At 34.1% G+C, this 19,123-nt stretch overlaps 1 protein-coding gene across 1 annotated transcript in view; it reads right to left on the minus strand.

Moving 5' to 3' along the window:
- LOC150083272 (sodium channel protein para-like) overlaps window positions 1-19,123 on the minus strand; it is a 1,345,866-nt gene that overhangs the window by 693,874 nt on the left and 632,869 nt on the right. The window contains exon 15 of the mRNA XM_090377950.1: window positions 16,410-16,687. Within this exon, the coding sequence (XP_090234076.1) occupies window positions 16,410-16,687 (278 nt within the window). The remainder of the gene's footprint in view (window positions 1-16,409; window positions 16,688-19,123) is intronic.

The raw sequence follows: 19,123 nt of genomic DNA on the forward strand, positions 1-19,123 counted from the left end.
TTGTGCACTGTCACAAGAACTATAATCTCTCTCTCTCTCTCTCTCCAACCCTGCCCAGCACAACAGTCTAGTGTTCTGTTTTATAATTAATTCAAGTAACACAGGGTAAGGTACATTCTGATGTCTTTTGTTAGGGAGAACACCAAGTCACAAATGTGCCAGTATACATTCACTAAAATTACAGTAATCACAATAACAATCTGTAACTTACCTTAAGAGTTTCATTTAGCATTTATGAATAAAATCAATAATGGAATAAAACATATGACAAAAGTCAAAGAATCAAAATATCTTTGCACTTGGTTGTCACTAACCTACCCCACTTTGGTTTACTATTTCCTTATTCAGTTTTGTAGTATGCTTCTCTAGTTAAGCTACTGCTAATGTGGATACAATACAAAATTGTAATTAAATTTGTGAACCTTCCATGATACAGCTGAAAAATTAAAGAAAAATAGCTAGAAAAAAAAAATAATGCTGGAATTAAATTTCAGATTCAAAAAGAGGAAATCAGTAGCCCAAAACCTGACTAATTTAAATTTGTTGAAGATTATAATATGAGATTAAAACTGTATGATATAAAGGAGAACAAAAACTTGGTTCACTGGCTTTACAATTTAGTCTTATAGTGGTGTGCCAAACTTCCAAAACAGAAGTGCATGAAGAACTTATGTTGCCATACTTCAGAGCTTGCAATAAAGGAATCCCCATCTCTGGTCCCGTACATGCACAGATGGTTAAGTTCTTTCAAAAACCTTACAATTTGGGGGGGGGGGGAATACTTTATTGCTGATGCTGAGTTCAAGAAAACCTATAACTTGACCAATTTACAATGCTGACAAATCTAGGATATGTTGGAAAATTTGAGAGAGAGAAAGCATGTGGATGAAATATCTCTCAAATGAAAGAGTTGGACATATATCACGTAAGCATGTTACTATCACATGTTGAGGCGCCTCTGTAGCCAGGTGGGCAGGAGCAGCCATGCGTAGCACACGCTTCTTGATTAGACCGGGGTTCGAGCCTGTGACCACCAAATATGGAAGATGCGGAAAGGTCAGGGAATAACCACTGCATATCCCCAGAGCAATATGGCCTTAGTTGCTAATGCTCCTAAAAACCAAATAACAAACAAATCACATGTTGAGAAAATACAGTTGAAAAATATAAATAAAACTTCTTGTGATTTAAAAATTAAAAACCACAATTATCTAAGTTTGTCAAAGGCAATAGTCTGCATGTACATTATAATATCCAGCAAGAAGCATGCATGCATGCTTCTTGCTGGTTGTTATAATAGAGAGGCTAATAGAGATTTTTTTAAAAATTGGCTATCAGGAAAGAATTTGCTCTTTAAGAAAAAAAAAAAGTATCGCTAATACTTGCTCTTGTCCTGATTAATTCATTCTGATAAGCATCACATACAACTCAAAATATTCCCATAGGCCTTCAAGGAGACAGTAGTATGATTGTGAATGCAAGATTCCATGATCAGTAGAGTTAACAGACTTCCAGCACAGAATGATAATAAGGTTCCATGTTAAGAAATCGGTCTGTACTTGACATTTCAATAATACTGAAGATCTGTAGGTTGATGATTAGTGATATAATTGGCAAATGGAAATTGACTGGTGCTGAAACCATCATGAAACAACCCAGATAACCTCTGAAGCTGATGGAATATGACAGGATAGCCCTTCAAAGAATTGTCTGCTTGGAACACAGGTTGACATTGTCACAGCACATAAGCCCTCAGTAAGATGACTGGGATACATGTCAGCACCAGTACAGTGCACAGGATGGCTTGAATGGAGACCCTTAACAAGTAACTCAATAGTGATGGCTGTGAACTAAGCTTTCAGTACAAAAGTGATACAGACATCGTTAATGCATCTAAGCAAGGAAATAAATAAGAATACAAGCATAATTAGAATTAAAAATTTTAACTTCTAACTAAATTTTAAAACTCTTAAGGGTCTGGGTGTATGTACAAGAAATGTCCCCCTCCTCACCATACGAAAAGGTCCCAGTAACACAATCTATTTTGGGACCTTTATCAATGGGACCTTTTTATATATGAAAAGGCCCCACTGATACTATTTATTTTGCTGCCCCCGAGAACTAGAGCCTGGAAACAACCACATCACACATTCAGGGCCATCTCAACATGGCTCTGAATGTGTGATGTGGTTGCTTTAGTCTGCGAGAGTCATATCCTAGCATTCCAATGTGTTGATACTTTTCTGGACAATATGACAGTGCTGAGGACTATATGTAGGGATTTTAAATTAGTGACATCATAGAAGAAAGAAAATCCAGAATCATGATGAGAAACATCACCAAAAAAAAAAAAAAAACTAAGATTACAGACTCTTCACCAAAGGAAAACATTTATAATATTAATTAATAATTTACAAAACTGAGGCAATTTATACATAAGTGATAAGGGTCATATATCATACTAAATTAAATTAAAGTGTATAAATTGTCATGGACTATCTAGTTTTTGAATTATACAATTTTTTAATATCCATAAAATTGGAATATCGCTTGGAATACCTACAATTCTGGAAAAAAAAAACAAAAAAAAAAACCCGGCCAGTAAATTTAAATTATGGCAATTAAACAATGCCAATCTAATTTCTTTAATTTTATTCATTCATAATTTTGTCTACTGGAAATTTAATGCTTAAGTTATTTATTCGTACATACTTTATTAGCATGAGAGAGACAAGGAAAGACAAAATACGAAAGATGCACCTGAATTAGCATATCACACCATTTCTAATCATCAATGCTTGGAATCCTAACATATAAAAAACACTAACATATGGAAATTATAGTCTGTTACTGAGAATGCTGAATAAGCTATAATCACTTATTGGCATTTGTCCTAAGTGTGTGAAAGCCACATCTTACAGGTGGCAAGATATGATTCTGTGTTCTTTATCAATTAAAAAAGTTGCTAGTTTTGGAGCTGGTTACTTTTAGACAGTTTTTAATGTTTTAATTTTTAATACTTTGCATGCATTGATTTTGTTGGCATCAACAAAAGCTCAACTACATTTTTGCTTCATTTATATTTTTAATTCATTTTCTGATATCATTCAGTTCAAATCAGTTCTAGATGCTTCTTGAGAATGTCTTTTGGGCAGGTTCAACATTTTAAAACTTCAATAACTTAATACATTGGGTGATAGGCATAACATTGGTTATTAATGTTAATTCAAAATAAAATAAATACTTATATACTACATTTGTTTATGTAATTAGTTTACTGTGAACTAAATGAGCAAAATAAAATGCAAAAAAAAAAAAAAAAAATATATATATATATATATATATATATATATATATATACATATATATATATATATATATCTCCAACACCTAGTTACAATTCAGCAAATTAATTGACAATCTGGTTATTATTTGAAATCCACAGGAATACATCAGGCCAAAATAAAACTTAATCTAGGTTCCCAATATTGACCTATCCTGCTCACTGCTATCACAAACTAACAGCCAATTTGCATTAGCTGTGATCAGGAGAGGTCAACATTGAGAAGCTAGATAAATTTTATTTTGGCCTAATAATGGAATTCCAAAGTGGATTTCAAATCATAGCCAGTTAGTTCACTAAATTATACTAGGTGTTGAGATATACAATTTTTTGTGTGCATTTTGAATTAGCTTTAATTTATTATTTTCATTAAATTATTTCTATACCAATTTCAAGTTCATAATGTATCAATTTAATTTCTAATTTTATCATCCACTTAAAATAATTAGCCCTTCAGTTGTCACGTGGAGGACAATGGTCCTCCAGAACATTTAAAAGTTGTGCATGATTAGTATATCATGCACTGGTACTTCACTGTAAAGATATAGTCAGTACCTTTCTACCTTTCCTGAATTCATGGTTTCTTTCTACGTGATTTGAAATCAGCCATTGATAGGCAGTCTAAATATTTGGGCCAAATTTATCTGGAAGGCAAAATTAGCCATCCATGTAACAGCTCTTCTTATGGTTTCAGTTTTGATTTCTAAGTATGACATTCTTGGCCACTTGGTAATTTTGAAGTTATTTTATTCTGATCTCATTATTATCTCATTATCAGTTTTGATAATAGAATCAAGCATTCCCATTTACTGTGTAATCATGAAGTTATTTTATTGATGTATAAGTAGATGTTGCCGTGTCACATTATAAAATAATTAGTTTAAGTGATTTTTAGTGCTGGAAATGAAACACAGCTGTTAGAGTGGATTAATGAATGTGCAGGTTATGAACTAAACAGGGGCATTGGGAGAGTAATTTAGAACCTTGGGCATGGACCACAGACAAGAGTTACAGAAGGGATATAGATTTCAATACCTTCCAGAGAAGTTACTGGAGGGGAGAGACAGGGCTCAATGAAGCAGTCTGTTCTAAGGCCCATGTTGGCTTTTGACACTTCTGGAAGTAAATAATTCTGAAGAATGGAGACAATGTTGCAGCTGACAGGATTGAATGTAATGATCATGGTCCTATTACAACCACAAGACATTGGAAAAAGTTTGTTTTTTTTTAACAAATTTCCTCATGATATATAATCTGAATGAAAACTGAAAAATTACATCTGAATCAAAATCAATATATCTTCACTAATGAATAAAATTAAATTACAAGATTCTAATACCATTCAATAGTTTTATAAATCTTTACTATCTGGAAATGGCCTATAATAATAACAATATTTCATAATGTAGCAATTCAATTGGCTTGGCCAAAAATTAGTATCTTCCTAAATTTCCTGTTTGGCATACAAATACTATTTCTGTATTTTTACTGTAATAAAATGAAATGCAGTTATTATGTTAGAAAATAGCAAAATCTAAAGACTTAAAATGGCATAGAGTGAAATCTACCTTTAATTTCTAGAAAGAGTACAAGTAATTATCATATTTTGTAGTTTGTGCTTAGGGGACTGGACAGCAATTCAGTAATTCAATTCAAAAAGCAATATACTTCTCATTTGGAACAGTGCCTTTTATTTAGAGTAATGCAATACCAAAGCAACTCATGGTGAAGGGTCTCCACAATATGAGATCAATGCACTAAGTAGCAAACCAGTTTGCCCATAGTTATGTACATATAGAAGCTGTCTGACACATACAATGACCTTTTATATGAATTCTTAATAATAATCTCTCTATACATTAAAAAAAGTTTTACTCCTAGTGATATTTATTCGAGCCAATGGGAGAAGAGGAGGGACAATTACGTCACTACAAATGTGCAGGTAAATAATTACATAAGTCATTTCCTGATTATATTTCGATCAGTGCATTATAATGTTAGTATAACGTTATTATTATACAAATAATAACATTATACAATACAAAAACTATACAAATATTTACAAAAACTAAAATACTAAACTATTTACAATCATACCTCTACCATATCGGGACGATGGGTCCCTTCATCACTGACATTAATATACAAAAAATGTTATAATGGAACATCAAATGATGCTGGGCGTGGTCATGTATTAGACAATGAAGTACGTGCATGCACAAGGTTGGTGAACATTAAATGGAAGGAACACAAAAGGGTTAATGGGCAGAATCAGACACTTGATGTTTACAGTGTACAGCGCATATGTGGGACGAATGCCAATGTTTGTTACATTACAAGACAACTGCCTCCATAACATTTAAATATTTTAGTCTTGCTCTTTGGGATGCAACAATATTCCTCATGCATTATGGAACCCAAAGCAAAAGGCCTTTTCCTAAGTGACCTATGTAAATGTAGGTAAATAATTACATAGTGATATTTATTCGACCTTGAGAATGTTGTTTGGTGGGGGTAGGGTAGCCAACGGGAGAAGAGGAATGCAGGTCACGTGGTAAAAGTGAGTGGGGCAATTACATCACTACAAATGCACAAGTAAATAATTATAGATTATTTCCTTATTAGATATCGATCAGTGCATTTTGGCCAACCGGGCTAGCCGGGTAGGTAAAGTGCCTGCCTAGCAACCCAAAGGTCGCGGGTTCGATTCCCGCCTAGGGCTGGATATCACGATGGTGCCGAACCAACCGGTTGGTTGGATATCCCGGCCACGATACACGAAGGAAGCAAGAAAAAACTGGTTCCTTCGTGTATTGATCACATCATACAAAATAAATAAATAAAAGTGCATTTTGACAGGTGTGTGTTTTACATAGAAACAATTTGACTTACTCTGTCATACCTCTACATTTTACATAGAAAAGAATGGCAGGGGCTGGCAAGCAAAGCGAGCAGGGGGCAAAGCCCCCTAGTATTATTATTATTATTATTAGCATTTTGTACTTTTCAAGTGACCTCTTATTTCCAAGAATATAATTAACCATTTAGCCATGGCTTCAGAGTTCTTTTATATGGTAAGTGAACTATACCTATATAATCTTATAATATTTTGGCATAATCAACACCAGGTAAAATCAAGTTTTGACAGAATCACTGAAACTAACCTACTATTCCACTTATTCTTAACATATACTTAATAGTGTTTAACTATTAATTATTGAAAAGCAGAAGATTTTGTAGTTTTTATCAGAGAAAGCAAGAGATATTTCTAAATAATCCAGACTTTGGACTTGAAATTAAATTTCACTGACATTATATACACCTTATATTAAGATACATAGGATTGCTTATTAGTACAGCATGCTTTCAAAACATACTATGATTTTTCTCCTTTGACTTCTGTTTGGTTTGTCTGTTAGACACTATCATCTAATTATAGTTGCTTCAAGAAAGATACTGTTGAAGACTTTGTCCTTTTCAGATGAGATGTTGTGATAAAGTTTTTTATACCAATGACCCTGCTGCTTATACTTGGCTAAGATCATTTCTAATGATTCAACAAAAATAAAAAAAACCTAAACTGAGGTTTTTTTTTTTTTTTTTTTTTTAAATACCTGGTTGAATATCCTCTCAAAATCAGCATTGTTGTGAGAAATTGTCAAAATGCCAAATATGACATGAGATAATTTATTATTTTTTCTTCTTTCAATAACACTGTCTGGTAGGTTCTCACACTGAAATTGATAGAGCTGTTTTGCAAAACATCTACTGCCTCATCTAATTCTTTATCTTCAATAATACTGAGAAGTATCAAAAATTAATATTTGAAAATTATGCACTGCTGATTGATGAAATTTGTGCTGTGGTGGTATTTATACAAACATTATTTTTAAATGAGAACTTGTGCACCATACATGGTGCACAAGGGAACTTATAAGTTCCCTTATTGATTCATGGTGAACAGTGACATGCAACAATAAAGTACTTGCTCATTCTTTGTTTTAGATGCTCCATGACCTTGGCAATAGAACTGCCTACTAAGTAAGAATCATCTTCCTTAGCAAATTAACTTCCTAAAGGAAGTGGAAGATGTAACAACTATTGGTATAATCAAATTTATGCATCATAATTCTTAAATATATCAAAGTGTAATGACCTTATAAATGGATGTGAAGCACATATGATTTAAGAGTTATGTTCAGAATTTTCAATCATTGGCATAACATTTAAAGGAAACAAGCATAATACTTTATTCAAGCCAGAAAAGATGAATGTGAACGTATTTTTAAATGTGGTGGAAAACCACCTTTGAATAATCACCTTTTTTTGGACTGTATAGGATTGCTTTTAAAAAAAGTCTGTGATTCAGTTCTTTTCTTTAAGCAGTTCATAAACTCGTCTTTCTGCACTCTTATTTTGGATCCTAAATTGGACTTGGACATGAATAAGTGCCAGTAATTATTGATGACTTACTTGGGTAAATTAAATAAGCATTCATATGGCTTTTCTCAGCACTTCTAACCTTTTCTTTAAATAAACTTTTCAGAGGTTGCCACTTCTAACCTTTTCTTTAAATAAACTTTTCAGAGGTTGCCACTTCTACCAGTCCAGTTAAACATTTACCAAATGAGGGCCAACGCATACACCCATGCTTCAAAACCTTTTTTCACTTCAGTGACATGTATTAATGGCCATTATAGTAGCTGCAGTCAAAACTCAAATTAGGTCAACAATCACATATTTGCTAATAATCAAGGGATGCCTGTATAGTAAGAAGGATGATAAAGAAGTGATCTATATTAATACTGTTCCTAAGAGCTGTAAGAATACCTCATATTTATTCATCATAGCAGTATTTCTTTTTAATATAATAATATTTTGATATGCTTTCACATCCTGACTTTAGGAAGCATGATTGTTGTATAGGATTATTTCCCATCTCTCATTTTATTTTCAACTTATTAGATGCTATAACAACACTATTTCAACTTGTTTAAAAAGAAATAAATGCTAATCAGTATTGAATTCAAGGGATGCCTGTAGATAAGTCAGAGGGGCTGCAGGAATGAAAACTAATGCAATTACAATATATTATCAGGACTATGATAAATTTCCAGGAAAGATGAAATGATTTCCTGAATAAAGCATATTTCACTGTGTGGTGAAGACATTCAAGAGAAAGTTGGTGCTTTGCAACTAGTGGGAAGGGGATCATTGGATTTCTTCCTGTCCCTGTTGTTGATGGTGCATCCGTTTTTATGGTGAATTAGCGTCTTAGGTTTATTGCACCAACAATAAAGTGCAAATGTCTATTAAATGTGGTAGTCATACATATTGTAAAGGTCTGTAGAGATTATAGGTTAGCCCTATAATCTCCACAGAATTGTAATCATCAGCATTATTTTTATTAGCTAATACAGTAGCTGTGATCCCTCTAATTTTCACAGAATGATATAGTCACCAGTATTATTTTTATTATATAATACAGTAGCTGTGATCCTTATTATCTCCATAGAATGGTAGTCACTGGTATTAATGCCAAAATGTTAACCAGTACTTAACATGACCAATTTGGTCACAGGGCTAATGTGGCCAGAGTGGTCCAGTCGGTAACATACTTGCCTAATGTATAACTGTCATGGGTTGAAATGCTGCCTCTGGTACAGGTGCAGTTGTGATTGTCCAATATTTTTTAATATGAGGTATAAATATCGTGATATGATTTCACAATCAAATCAAATAAACTTAAAAAACTAAATACAGAACAGTCTGCTTTAAGTATATACTGTGAACCAGTATTGAATATTAAAAATGAATGATTTTTATACACTGCAAATGCAATTGCAGTAACAATAACATACAGTCTAGGCAATGTGTAAAACAGAATGAAATTGTTGTCTTCAAATTTATGGCCTATTTCCCCTTTGCCCTTATATGGTCAGAGAAATATTTCAAAAAATGTCGGATTTTTGAGGTTCTACTGTACTTCAGTTCTTTACTACTCAATGTTCTTTCACATATAGATGGAATTTTTCATTGGAATGTACAAAATCTTCAGACTGACATTTATTATAGCTGCAGTCATTATAATGAAAAGTAATAAAAGTTTGGGCATGATTTAGTCACTTCATTACTGAACAGGAATGGGTCTCACCAACTCCAAGTATCTACTTCTGTGTTAAAACAAGGAAAGAAATAAAGAAAACTGTCATAAATTATATTCTCTAAATTATATTTTTTTCTTATGAATGAACTGCAGATAAATCAATCAAAATCAAGATGGCATGAGAGAGAAGGTATCTGTTTCTTAATTGTAAGCTGTTATAAAAATACACAATCCTGATCATTATAGCAGTTGAAGGCTATGACGTATAAATTTGGTTCCATATCATGGCTTTCTATTAAGCATGATGACAAAAAAAAAAAAAAAGAAGCCATGACATGGTGCCAAATATATATGTCATAGCCTTCAACTGATATAATAATCAATATTATGCAGCAATTCAAACTATCAAATTACAATAAAAAACAGCCCAAGCAGTTTTCTCTATATCATATAAATTAGGAATGTCTTCGAAATTCCTAATTAACATATAAAACTTGAAACTTGGGGTTTTTCACAGACATTCTTTCAGTTATGACAACTAGAGCTTGCTACCTGGGAGTCAAAATGCTGACTGAACTAATATTCAGTCCAACTTGAGAGTCAAGTGTACTGAATTTCGATGAAATCCACTTGTTCTGCTACAATAAAATAACCCTCTGCTTGCATCTTCATGATGGTGGGGCTGTTAGTAACCTTAGGTATTTGCCATATGCTAGATCAAACACTTCACCTAGCATACTGGAGGTGTCCACCCAACAAGCCAATGTGGCATTGTCGAAGTGTGGCATTCATCTCACACAGAGGAATGCTGCCCTTCTGTGATACCAGGCAATACTAGGTGGTACATGACACATCATCCACTGCAATACTTCCACTTTGCTTATTAAGAGCTTGAAATGGCAAGCCCATGTTTAGTCTCCAGAGCATAGCTCCATCTCATTCATCAAATAGAATGGGTGATATATTTTGAGGTTATGATGGGCATTATAATGAGATTGAAATTCTTTACATTTTGAGAGTAAAGCTTTAAGACAGTTTTCACAGAACTACTACTATTCCATCTACTGGACTGAACCTGTTGGTAACTCTCTAGGAGGCATGTTGATCAACTAGTGTACATCCTGTTGCCTCTACTCTGCCAGCTAGTGATGGAGCAAGTCTGAGTAGTGCTGTAGGAGGCATTATTGAGACCATGTTATATCAAGGAGCTGAGTATATTTCTTGCTGTGTGCACACCATTACCCAAACATTTCATAAATTCGTACGTCTCCCCCCCCCCAATTGTTCATATCTCCTCAATCATTTCACAAATATGTGAACTCACAATCACAATGATGTCCATTTTCACCTAAAATCTGCCAAGACCCATTTACGTTTTTTCATAGAACCTCAATAATCTGTTGCTTCAATTTCTACTTATTTGCTGTATGATTCCTTTCATTTAAAGGCGATACTTACATATGTTCTGATATTCATTGTTAGAAAATTCCTCTACCTAATTCTGTCAAATTCATCTGTTGCCTCCATCCTTCTCTCAAAGTTTTTACTTCCTTTCTTTGAAACTTGAATTTTTTCAAGTCTAACCTTCGTAATAGTGAGGTAAGTTTCTTTGTTGATTTTAATATTCACTACACAGCTGGCTTCAGTTATATGGATCCAGCTGGTTGAGATGCTGTGGCTTTTGCAATTATTAATGACTTCACACAGCTTGTTTAGTTACCTATCAGAATACCAGATAATAATTAGCATGCACCAAACTCCCTTGATTTTTTCCTCTCCAAAAACTCTTCAAAGTATACGGTCAGTGTTAGTGGTCCTCTAGGCCAGCATTTCTCAACCTCTTTTCAGATACAGACCACTTGTATATTTGAAGTAGAGGTACTGACCACAAAAAATATTAAACTGTAGTTGCAAAATATATTAATAACCATTTTTTAAATACAGTGATATGTTCTCATACTTAACATAGGTAGTATGTCTTCAGTTATTATAGGCATACCTCTATAATAGGATTGTTGTTTAAAAAAAAAAAATCTCTGTTTTATTGTCAAGTACCGTAGACCAGTTTCAGTTATGCAGACTACTTACGGTTTGTGAATCACAGCATTGAGAAACACTGCTCTATGCACCTGAGGTCAGAACTTGTTGAAGTTTCTTCTCCAATGGAGCCCCTTGCTCTCATGGCCATGCTCAGCCTCATGTCACTTTGCATTAAAAGAATGTGAAATTGGATAATCTGTATGATTTCTATTCCTCTTTTCCTTGGTTGTATTTAAATCTTCTGATCTTAATGTTTGCTCAGATCATGTCAGTGAAATTATTCTTGTAGGGATGAACCCTTTATTCTATATTCCACCTTGATATTTTGTCCTTTATCTAAACCTTGGTATTCCAATAAGTGTGCTAAGACTGTTCAAGATAAGAGGGTACCATATCACAATTGGCTTGTATCCAAATCTCCACCTTTATTTTCTACCTACACTAAAGCTCACAATTGTAAAAAATTATTATTAATCAATCCGAACTTGATTTTAACAGGCCAAGTATAGAAAACCTGTTTCTTGACCAAATGTTAATTGAGAATTTTAGTCTGTTGCCAAAGCTATCAGCTGTCCATTTATACTCCCATCTCTATTACAACCTGATGGTTCTATCACATCCTCAGCTAAAGATGAAACCAATTTGCTAGCATCTTACTTTTCTTCTAACCCTTGTATCAATAATCTTGGTAAACCACCTCCTGGCATACCCAGTACACTCTATCCAATGCCTCTTATGATCTCCTGACAGAAGGATGGCAGAAGAATTCTGAACAATCTTGATGACAAGAAAGCTCCAGGTCTGATAGCATTTTCCACTTGTTCTCAAAACCTGTGCTACTGAGCTTGCTCTCATTTTATGCATTTATTATTCCAATACATTTAACTCTGCTATTTCCAAAATAATGGAAAAATCCACTAACCAACAACTCCTATACTATCTTAAAACCTTCTATCTAATGAAAGATTGCCAATACAGATTCTGTTAATGTCAATTTGCTTGTGATAGAGGCTCATGTTACACTTCTTTGAACAAAATTTATGGATAATTATGATGAAAATCAACAAGTTGCTCTTGCCATTCCCAAGACTTTTGATCACACTTGGCATAAGGGCATTATAAACAATTCTCCACCTTATGACTATTTTTTGAACATGGGTAGCCAGTTTTCTCTCTGACTACTCACTACAGGTGATGGTAGATGGCTTTTAAGTTCTCCAACTAATGTTAGTGTTCCCTAAAGTGTGGTTCTTTTTCCCACTCTTTCCTCTTATATATTAATAACCTTCTTCCACTGAATAGAAATCTTATCTATATTTTTGATGAGAGCACACTACATTTCACCTTCCAGTTTGAGACACCTTATCCTGCACAAATGGCCTCAACTTCTTGAATATCCACTAACAATTCCTTTATTGCCAAGTGTTGCATAATTCTTCAATGGAGTGAAGAAAACTTACTTAACTTTGATCCTCCTAAAACTCGGTCATGTCTTATTTCCCAGAAAAAGAGCTTACTACTCCTATGATCATCTTTGATGACAATCAGATTTTTACACATCACCACCAAATACAGAGGATATGGCAAGGTCAGGGAATGACCACCGCATATCCCCAGAGCAATATGGTCTTAGTTGCTAATGCTCCTAAAAACCAAATAACAACAACAACACAACATCACATATCTCTACTAGAGATTACACTACTTTTAATCTCACTTGGCATATGCACATCAGAAATGTTGTTTCCTCTGCATCCAAAAAATGGGTTTTCTTTTTCACTCAGTGTTACTTTTCTTTGAACAACTACTCTGGGGCAGTGTCCTAAAAAATTCTCTCAAGCTTCTAGACTACATTCAAAAGGCAAGTCAGGATAATCAATGATTTATCTCTTACAAAATGTCTCCACTCTGTCTCAGATATTCAAATTCTGCCGCATGACTATTTTTATAGATACTTTCTGGGTGCTGTTCTTCTGAACTGTCATCTGTAATTCCTCTGATTTCTTCCATTCCAAACACATCACAACCAGTTAGCATCCATTCACCATCCCACCCCAAACTCACAAAACCAATTCTTTTTTTCTTCCTTATTTATCCCTTCTACTTGTGTTCTCTGAAACAATCTCCCTTCACACATATTTTCCAAAGAATAAGATCTACAGAAATTCAAGTCTAATGTCTCAAAGTATCTTTTGTCTTCTTGCTCTTCAGCCCTTACATAATACTAAGTGCTATAGGTTCTAATATCTGCCATGTTTGGGGGTATTAATGAAAAAAAGAAGCCTTCTCTGACCCCCCCCCCCACACATAATATCATTATCAGTTTAATATCAATTTATCAGTGATATTATTTTTCAATGATAAAGATACTTGTTATATATTGAGTGGCATTTTATTTAGGCAAATAGCCTGGATTCATCATAGCACAAACTGAAACAGGTGTCAAAAGCATGCGACAGGGATACTGGTTCATGTTGACTCAATTGCTTTCCACAGTTTTTGAAAAAGAATTACAGATCTCTAGCCTGAAGAGCTCATTCTACCTTATCCCACAGGGGCTCAATTGGACTCAGATGTGACTGGGTAGGCCACCACAGTAGCCCAAATTCATTCCCATGTTCTTAGAGGGTGCCTCCGTAGCCAGGTAGCCAGGAGCAGCAGTGCATAGCACATGCTTCTTAATTAGTCCGGGGTTCGAGCCCATGACCACCAAATACGGTGGATGCGGAAAGGTCAGGGAATGACCACCACATATCCCCGGAGCAATATGGCCTTAGTTGCTAATGCTCCTAAAAACCAAATAACAACAACCATGTTCTTAGAATCATTTCTGTGCAATTCTGGCCTTGTGACATTATGCACAATGTCACAAGGCCAGAATTGCATTTCTGTGCAATTCTGGCCTTGTGACATTGTGCATTATCCATTGAAGAACACATTTGCAGATGGATAAACTGAAATTTTTTATGACTAGGTGCATCCTATGAAGAGAATGGTATCAAGGAGGAACAATGTGTGCCACAAAAACACTTGACAAACCATTACACTGCCACCAACATAATGGTTTGTTGACCTGCAGGATGGGTCCATGGACTCATGCAGTTTTTGCTATATTCTGTTTTTCTCAACAGCATGAAATAGCAGAAATTGAGATTTGTCAGACCAGGCAATGTTTCCAATCTCAATTTTAATGGATCAATCTCAGTACACCCGGTATACAGTCATATGTGAAAACACTAACAGGGTTGCAATTTCTGACATACTCATACTAGAGTGTCTGGTGCAGACTACCATGTCACATCCAAAGCCACTTTAATCTTGCCCATCTTCTCATTGAATTGCACACATATAGAATCTATGTATCTGCCTGCCCACCTGCTTAATATCACGCAATACAAATATGCAATGCTGTTACTGAAGAAGCACTTCATTTCCATTTCATGAAAATGTTAAGTGTACCTAATAAATTGGTCACTCAGTGTGCATTAATTAATATTGGGTTGGAGGATTATATTTCAATACAGTAGTCAAAATCAAATAAAAATCATATACCATAGTGCATGCAATTTCAATCATGGGGAGAGCTTTGTTTTCACTAAAGACAGGGCTGAATTTTCAACCAGCAAGGGCTGGGCTTTAACTAAGTTGGGGCTCAGCTAAGAGACAAATACCATTGTTAGCATTAGCATTAGTAAAAGCATATGATGCAAGAAAGCAAGCTTATACAGCACTGGCCAGTCAGTAATAATTTTTTGTCATATAACACCACCAAATAAAAAGTGAATAATCCATTGTACATTAAAAACTTTGACACACTGCCAGACAGCTGGTTTGAAACTCTCTGACTTCTCAGCTAGCAGAATGTTCTCCATTAGCAAATGCATGAAACCAGTAAGCTCCAAAACAGCTATTCTGGCAGTGTATAAAAAGATATTAGCAACTCAGGCAGAAATATGGATAACAGCATTTGCCTTAAAATTGAACACAAGCCAAAGCCCTGGTTGTCTAAAGCTCAGTACTCAGTCTTCTGTAAGAACAAAGATCTCCTTCTAATCAAAATCAATGCAGAAAAATGAGTTTCATTTGAAACTGTTTGTCCTTGATTATTTATGATAAACATTAGTCTACTTGCAAGCATGTTATCAGTGTACTTCTATTTATATACACAACATCCAAGACCAATATATTATATTCTTATTAGCTTCGCATCACTGGATATTAAAGCTTCTGTTAGAATACCAACTTCAAGCATAAAGGCTCTTTATAACAAAATATTAACTTTGAGCAATTCTTACTTTATGTGCAAATGTCAAGATGACTGAATTAAAGCAGCTTGGCATTTGCATCAAGATGACTAAATTTGGTGAATTTAGTGTGCATACATATTTTACTTCAAATATAAAAAAAAAAAAAAAATATATATATATATATATATATATATATATATACAAATTTCAATTCTTTTTAGCCAACAAAAGTTACTAAATACATGATTACATGCTTTATATTTTAAAAAATATAATTATTAATTACAGTGTAACATTATATTTCAGATTAAGGAAAAACTTTCTAACTTCTGAAATTCCATTTTCCCCAAAGTGTACCCAACAAATTAATTTGGGAAATAAGTGTTAAGTAGTGACATGAACTTTTCTCTGTTTTATATATCCAGTTATGCAACTACTGAAAGAAAAACTAAAATTAAATAAAGACTACTGAATATTTGAAGAATCCAGTTTTATAAACTGGACACTTCCTTTCTAATAAGTAACAAAATTGTTATTGTTTAGAACAACTACTTTTAAATAAACTTCATTATGATTTGAAGTAACTTCACTTTATATTATTTTTTTTCATAGAGAGGAAAAAAAGTTGCATAACTGATAAAAATAGGCATTTCTGTTTCCTTGTGCCACTTACATAATTGCCTTTCTTTAGGAAATTTTCAAAGTCTGTATCCATGTTGTCATGGTCCATCGCCATAAAGAGGGTATTGACAACTATACATAGTGTTATAAACAGCTCCATGAAGGGGTCGAAGACGATGAGTGACACAATTTTCTGGAAACGGATCCAACACCAGCAACAGTCCCACACACAGAAGATGTCTATACATTTCAAGCAATGTGCCAAGCATCTCTCTCTGAATTTCGGTTTCTCCTGCTCCTCTCTCTCTGTAGGAAAATAATAAATGGACACTGAATAATGTTTAAGTATGGCCATCCTGCAGCCTTTTGGAGAATTAGAGAATGAGGCACAACACAACAATGACACAAGATGACACTGCATGCAGGGGGTAGTGGCACACTGTACCATATATTAACTTATGCTTCCTTTCAATATAAATGCGTACATGCACACACAGACACATACACACACACACATGCACGAGTGCACACGCACACATGCACCATGAAAGGATGCATAAGTTTTATTAATACATATAAATATCATAACTGACATTTTCACTAAAAATATAAATATATTATCTATAAAATTAATTACTGTAATATCAAAGTAACTTTAAATATAATATGCAATACCGTGGATGTTATATACATATTATATGATTAAAAGAAGCAGACCAAGCAGTTGGCTATTTCTAAAAAGAGTTAAATTTTATTAACAGAGGTTTGATATTGAAGAATGGTTTGCATTTCTTGACTAAAAAATTGCAAATATATAATCAACTTTTGATTTTTGTTAATATGTTTCTGTTGTATGCATTATATATATATATATATATATATATATATATATATATATATAAAGAGTTAAATCATAAAATAAAGGAAGCCTTACCTTTTCAGCTTTCCCATTCAATTTGTGTGGGCTTGTATGGCTTTATGAGATCAACTACTTATCAGGGTGGGAGATAAGAATGATAATGTATCATTACCACAGTTTGTTAGTGGTAAGATTCAGGGTGGACTGCAAGTATATATAAATAACAAAGATTTTTAAACGTAGGCAAAGGAAAAAAAAACAACGAAATGGAGAAAGCATTAGAGTGAAGAGAATAATCAATTTTAGAAGCACTGTGAGTAGGATGCATTATGTTTGAGGGAATAGGGATTAATTAGCCTTAGGAGGAATCACATTCCTTTCATTATCATCTTCAGGGATAAATACTGTATGCAGATTGAAATGTTGAAGTGTGGTGAAATGTTCAAATACTGTATGAAGTGAAATATATGGCGTAAGAGTAATGATATGAGTGACAAGGTTTTCTGATAATTTGCTGCTGTATTCAATTTTCATTGTAATAAATACACTGACAAATCACTTCCTAAATTACGTGTCAAATAATGAAGTTGTAGGTTAAAATGGGGTTGGTGTTAAGGTAGAATATGGGCTGCAATTTCAAAAGTTGGGAGCAGTAGTAATTAAGATACAAATAACATATTTTTCCTTTTTTGGCACATTACATTGAGTGAATCAAATGTATACAGCATCATTGCAGCGTTGAATATTTTTAGGCCATTAGTTCTCAACTTGTGGCCTGCAAGTATCATGAGGCTTGTGGCTAGTTTAGCAGTCTTCTCAGAAAGGTTAATACTACACTTATATCTGTGACTTTGATCATTTTTTGTGAAAGAACTGTTAAATACATATCATGGAAAAATCACTTAATTTCCCAACAATCTACTGTAGCAAAAAATTGTAGTCAGTGATGGTTTTTTTTTTTTTTTTTGTCTTTTTAAATATTAAACTTAAGAAATGTTCTAAAAGTTAACAGGTTCTATAATGTGTTCTGATTTATATTCCAATGTTAAAACATAATAGTTATGGCCTTTTGCAATAATGTAGGATGCTAGTGTAACACCAAAGTAGAATGCAAATACACTGAGTTTAACTGATTTACTGTTCACAGTAACAAAGTATCAGAATTTCTCTCATTTTCCATAATAATATCCATATATGAAACTAAAATTAGTGTAACACAGAGCGAAAACAGATACAAAAACAGATTTTGACAAGTTTAATAATGGAAAATATACATATATTAGATTAGATTAGATACATGCAAACAAAAAGCTTTCGGTTGTTTTGTCAACCTTCCTCAGTTAAACTGACAGTTAAGAATGGAGCATGAGGATGTGTACTGCCAATTTTGTATGTGAAGTGTGTCATTAACTGTTGGTTGCTGAAGCCTGTGGCTGTAATGCATGCGGACGTTGCCAGCGTTTGTCAATAGTCAGGATTGCTGTTTCGATGATAGGGTGCTCCAATACCTCAGTCAACAGGAACAGTGGATGTCAAGACATCCACTGTTCCTGTTGACTGAGGTATTGGAGCATTTGATGTTCAACGATTCCAACCAGGTGCGTCGGCGATAGTGGTGGGACTTATCCACAGTCACAACATCGCGATGTGGGTCAATGTCGTGGTGGGTTGCCCAAACGTGTTCAGCAATAGATGAGTGCTCCACATCTGCTAAGCGGATTGCTCTTTTGTGTTCAGAAAGGCGTTTTTCGAGCCGTCTCCCAGTTTCCCCGATGTAGCAGCTAGTGCAGTCATGGCAAGAGATGCGGTAGACCAATCCGCTTTGTAGTAAGGTGGGGAAGGTGTTTTTACCTTAGAGATGAGGGATCATAATTTTTTGCCTGGGAGTTGTACGCATTTTATCCCAT

This window comes from Mastigoproctus giganteus, chromosome 7 (assembly GCF_048544385.1).
Source record: "Mastigoproctus giganteus isolate SK-2022 chromosome 7, ASM4854438v1, whole genome shotgun sequence".
NCBI lineage: Eukaryota > Metazoa > Arthropoda > Arachnida > Uropygi > Thelyphonidae > Mastigoproctus > Mastigoproctus giganteus.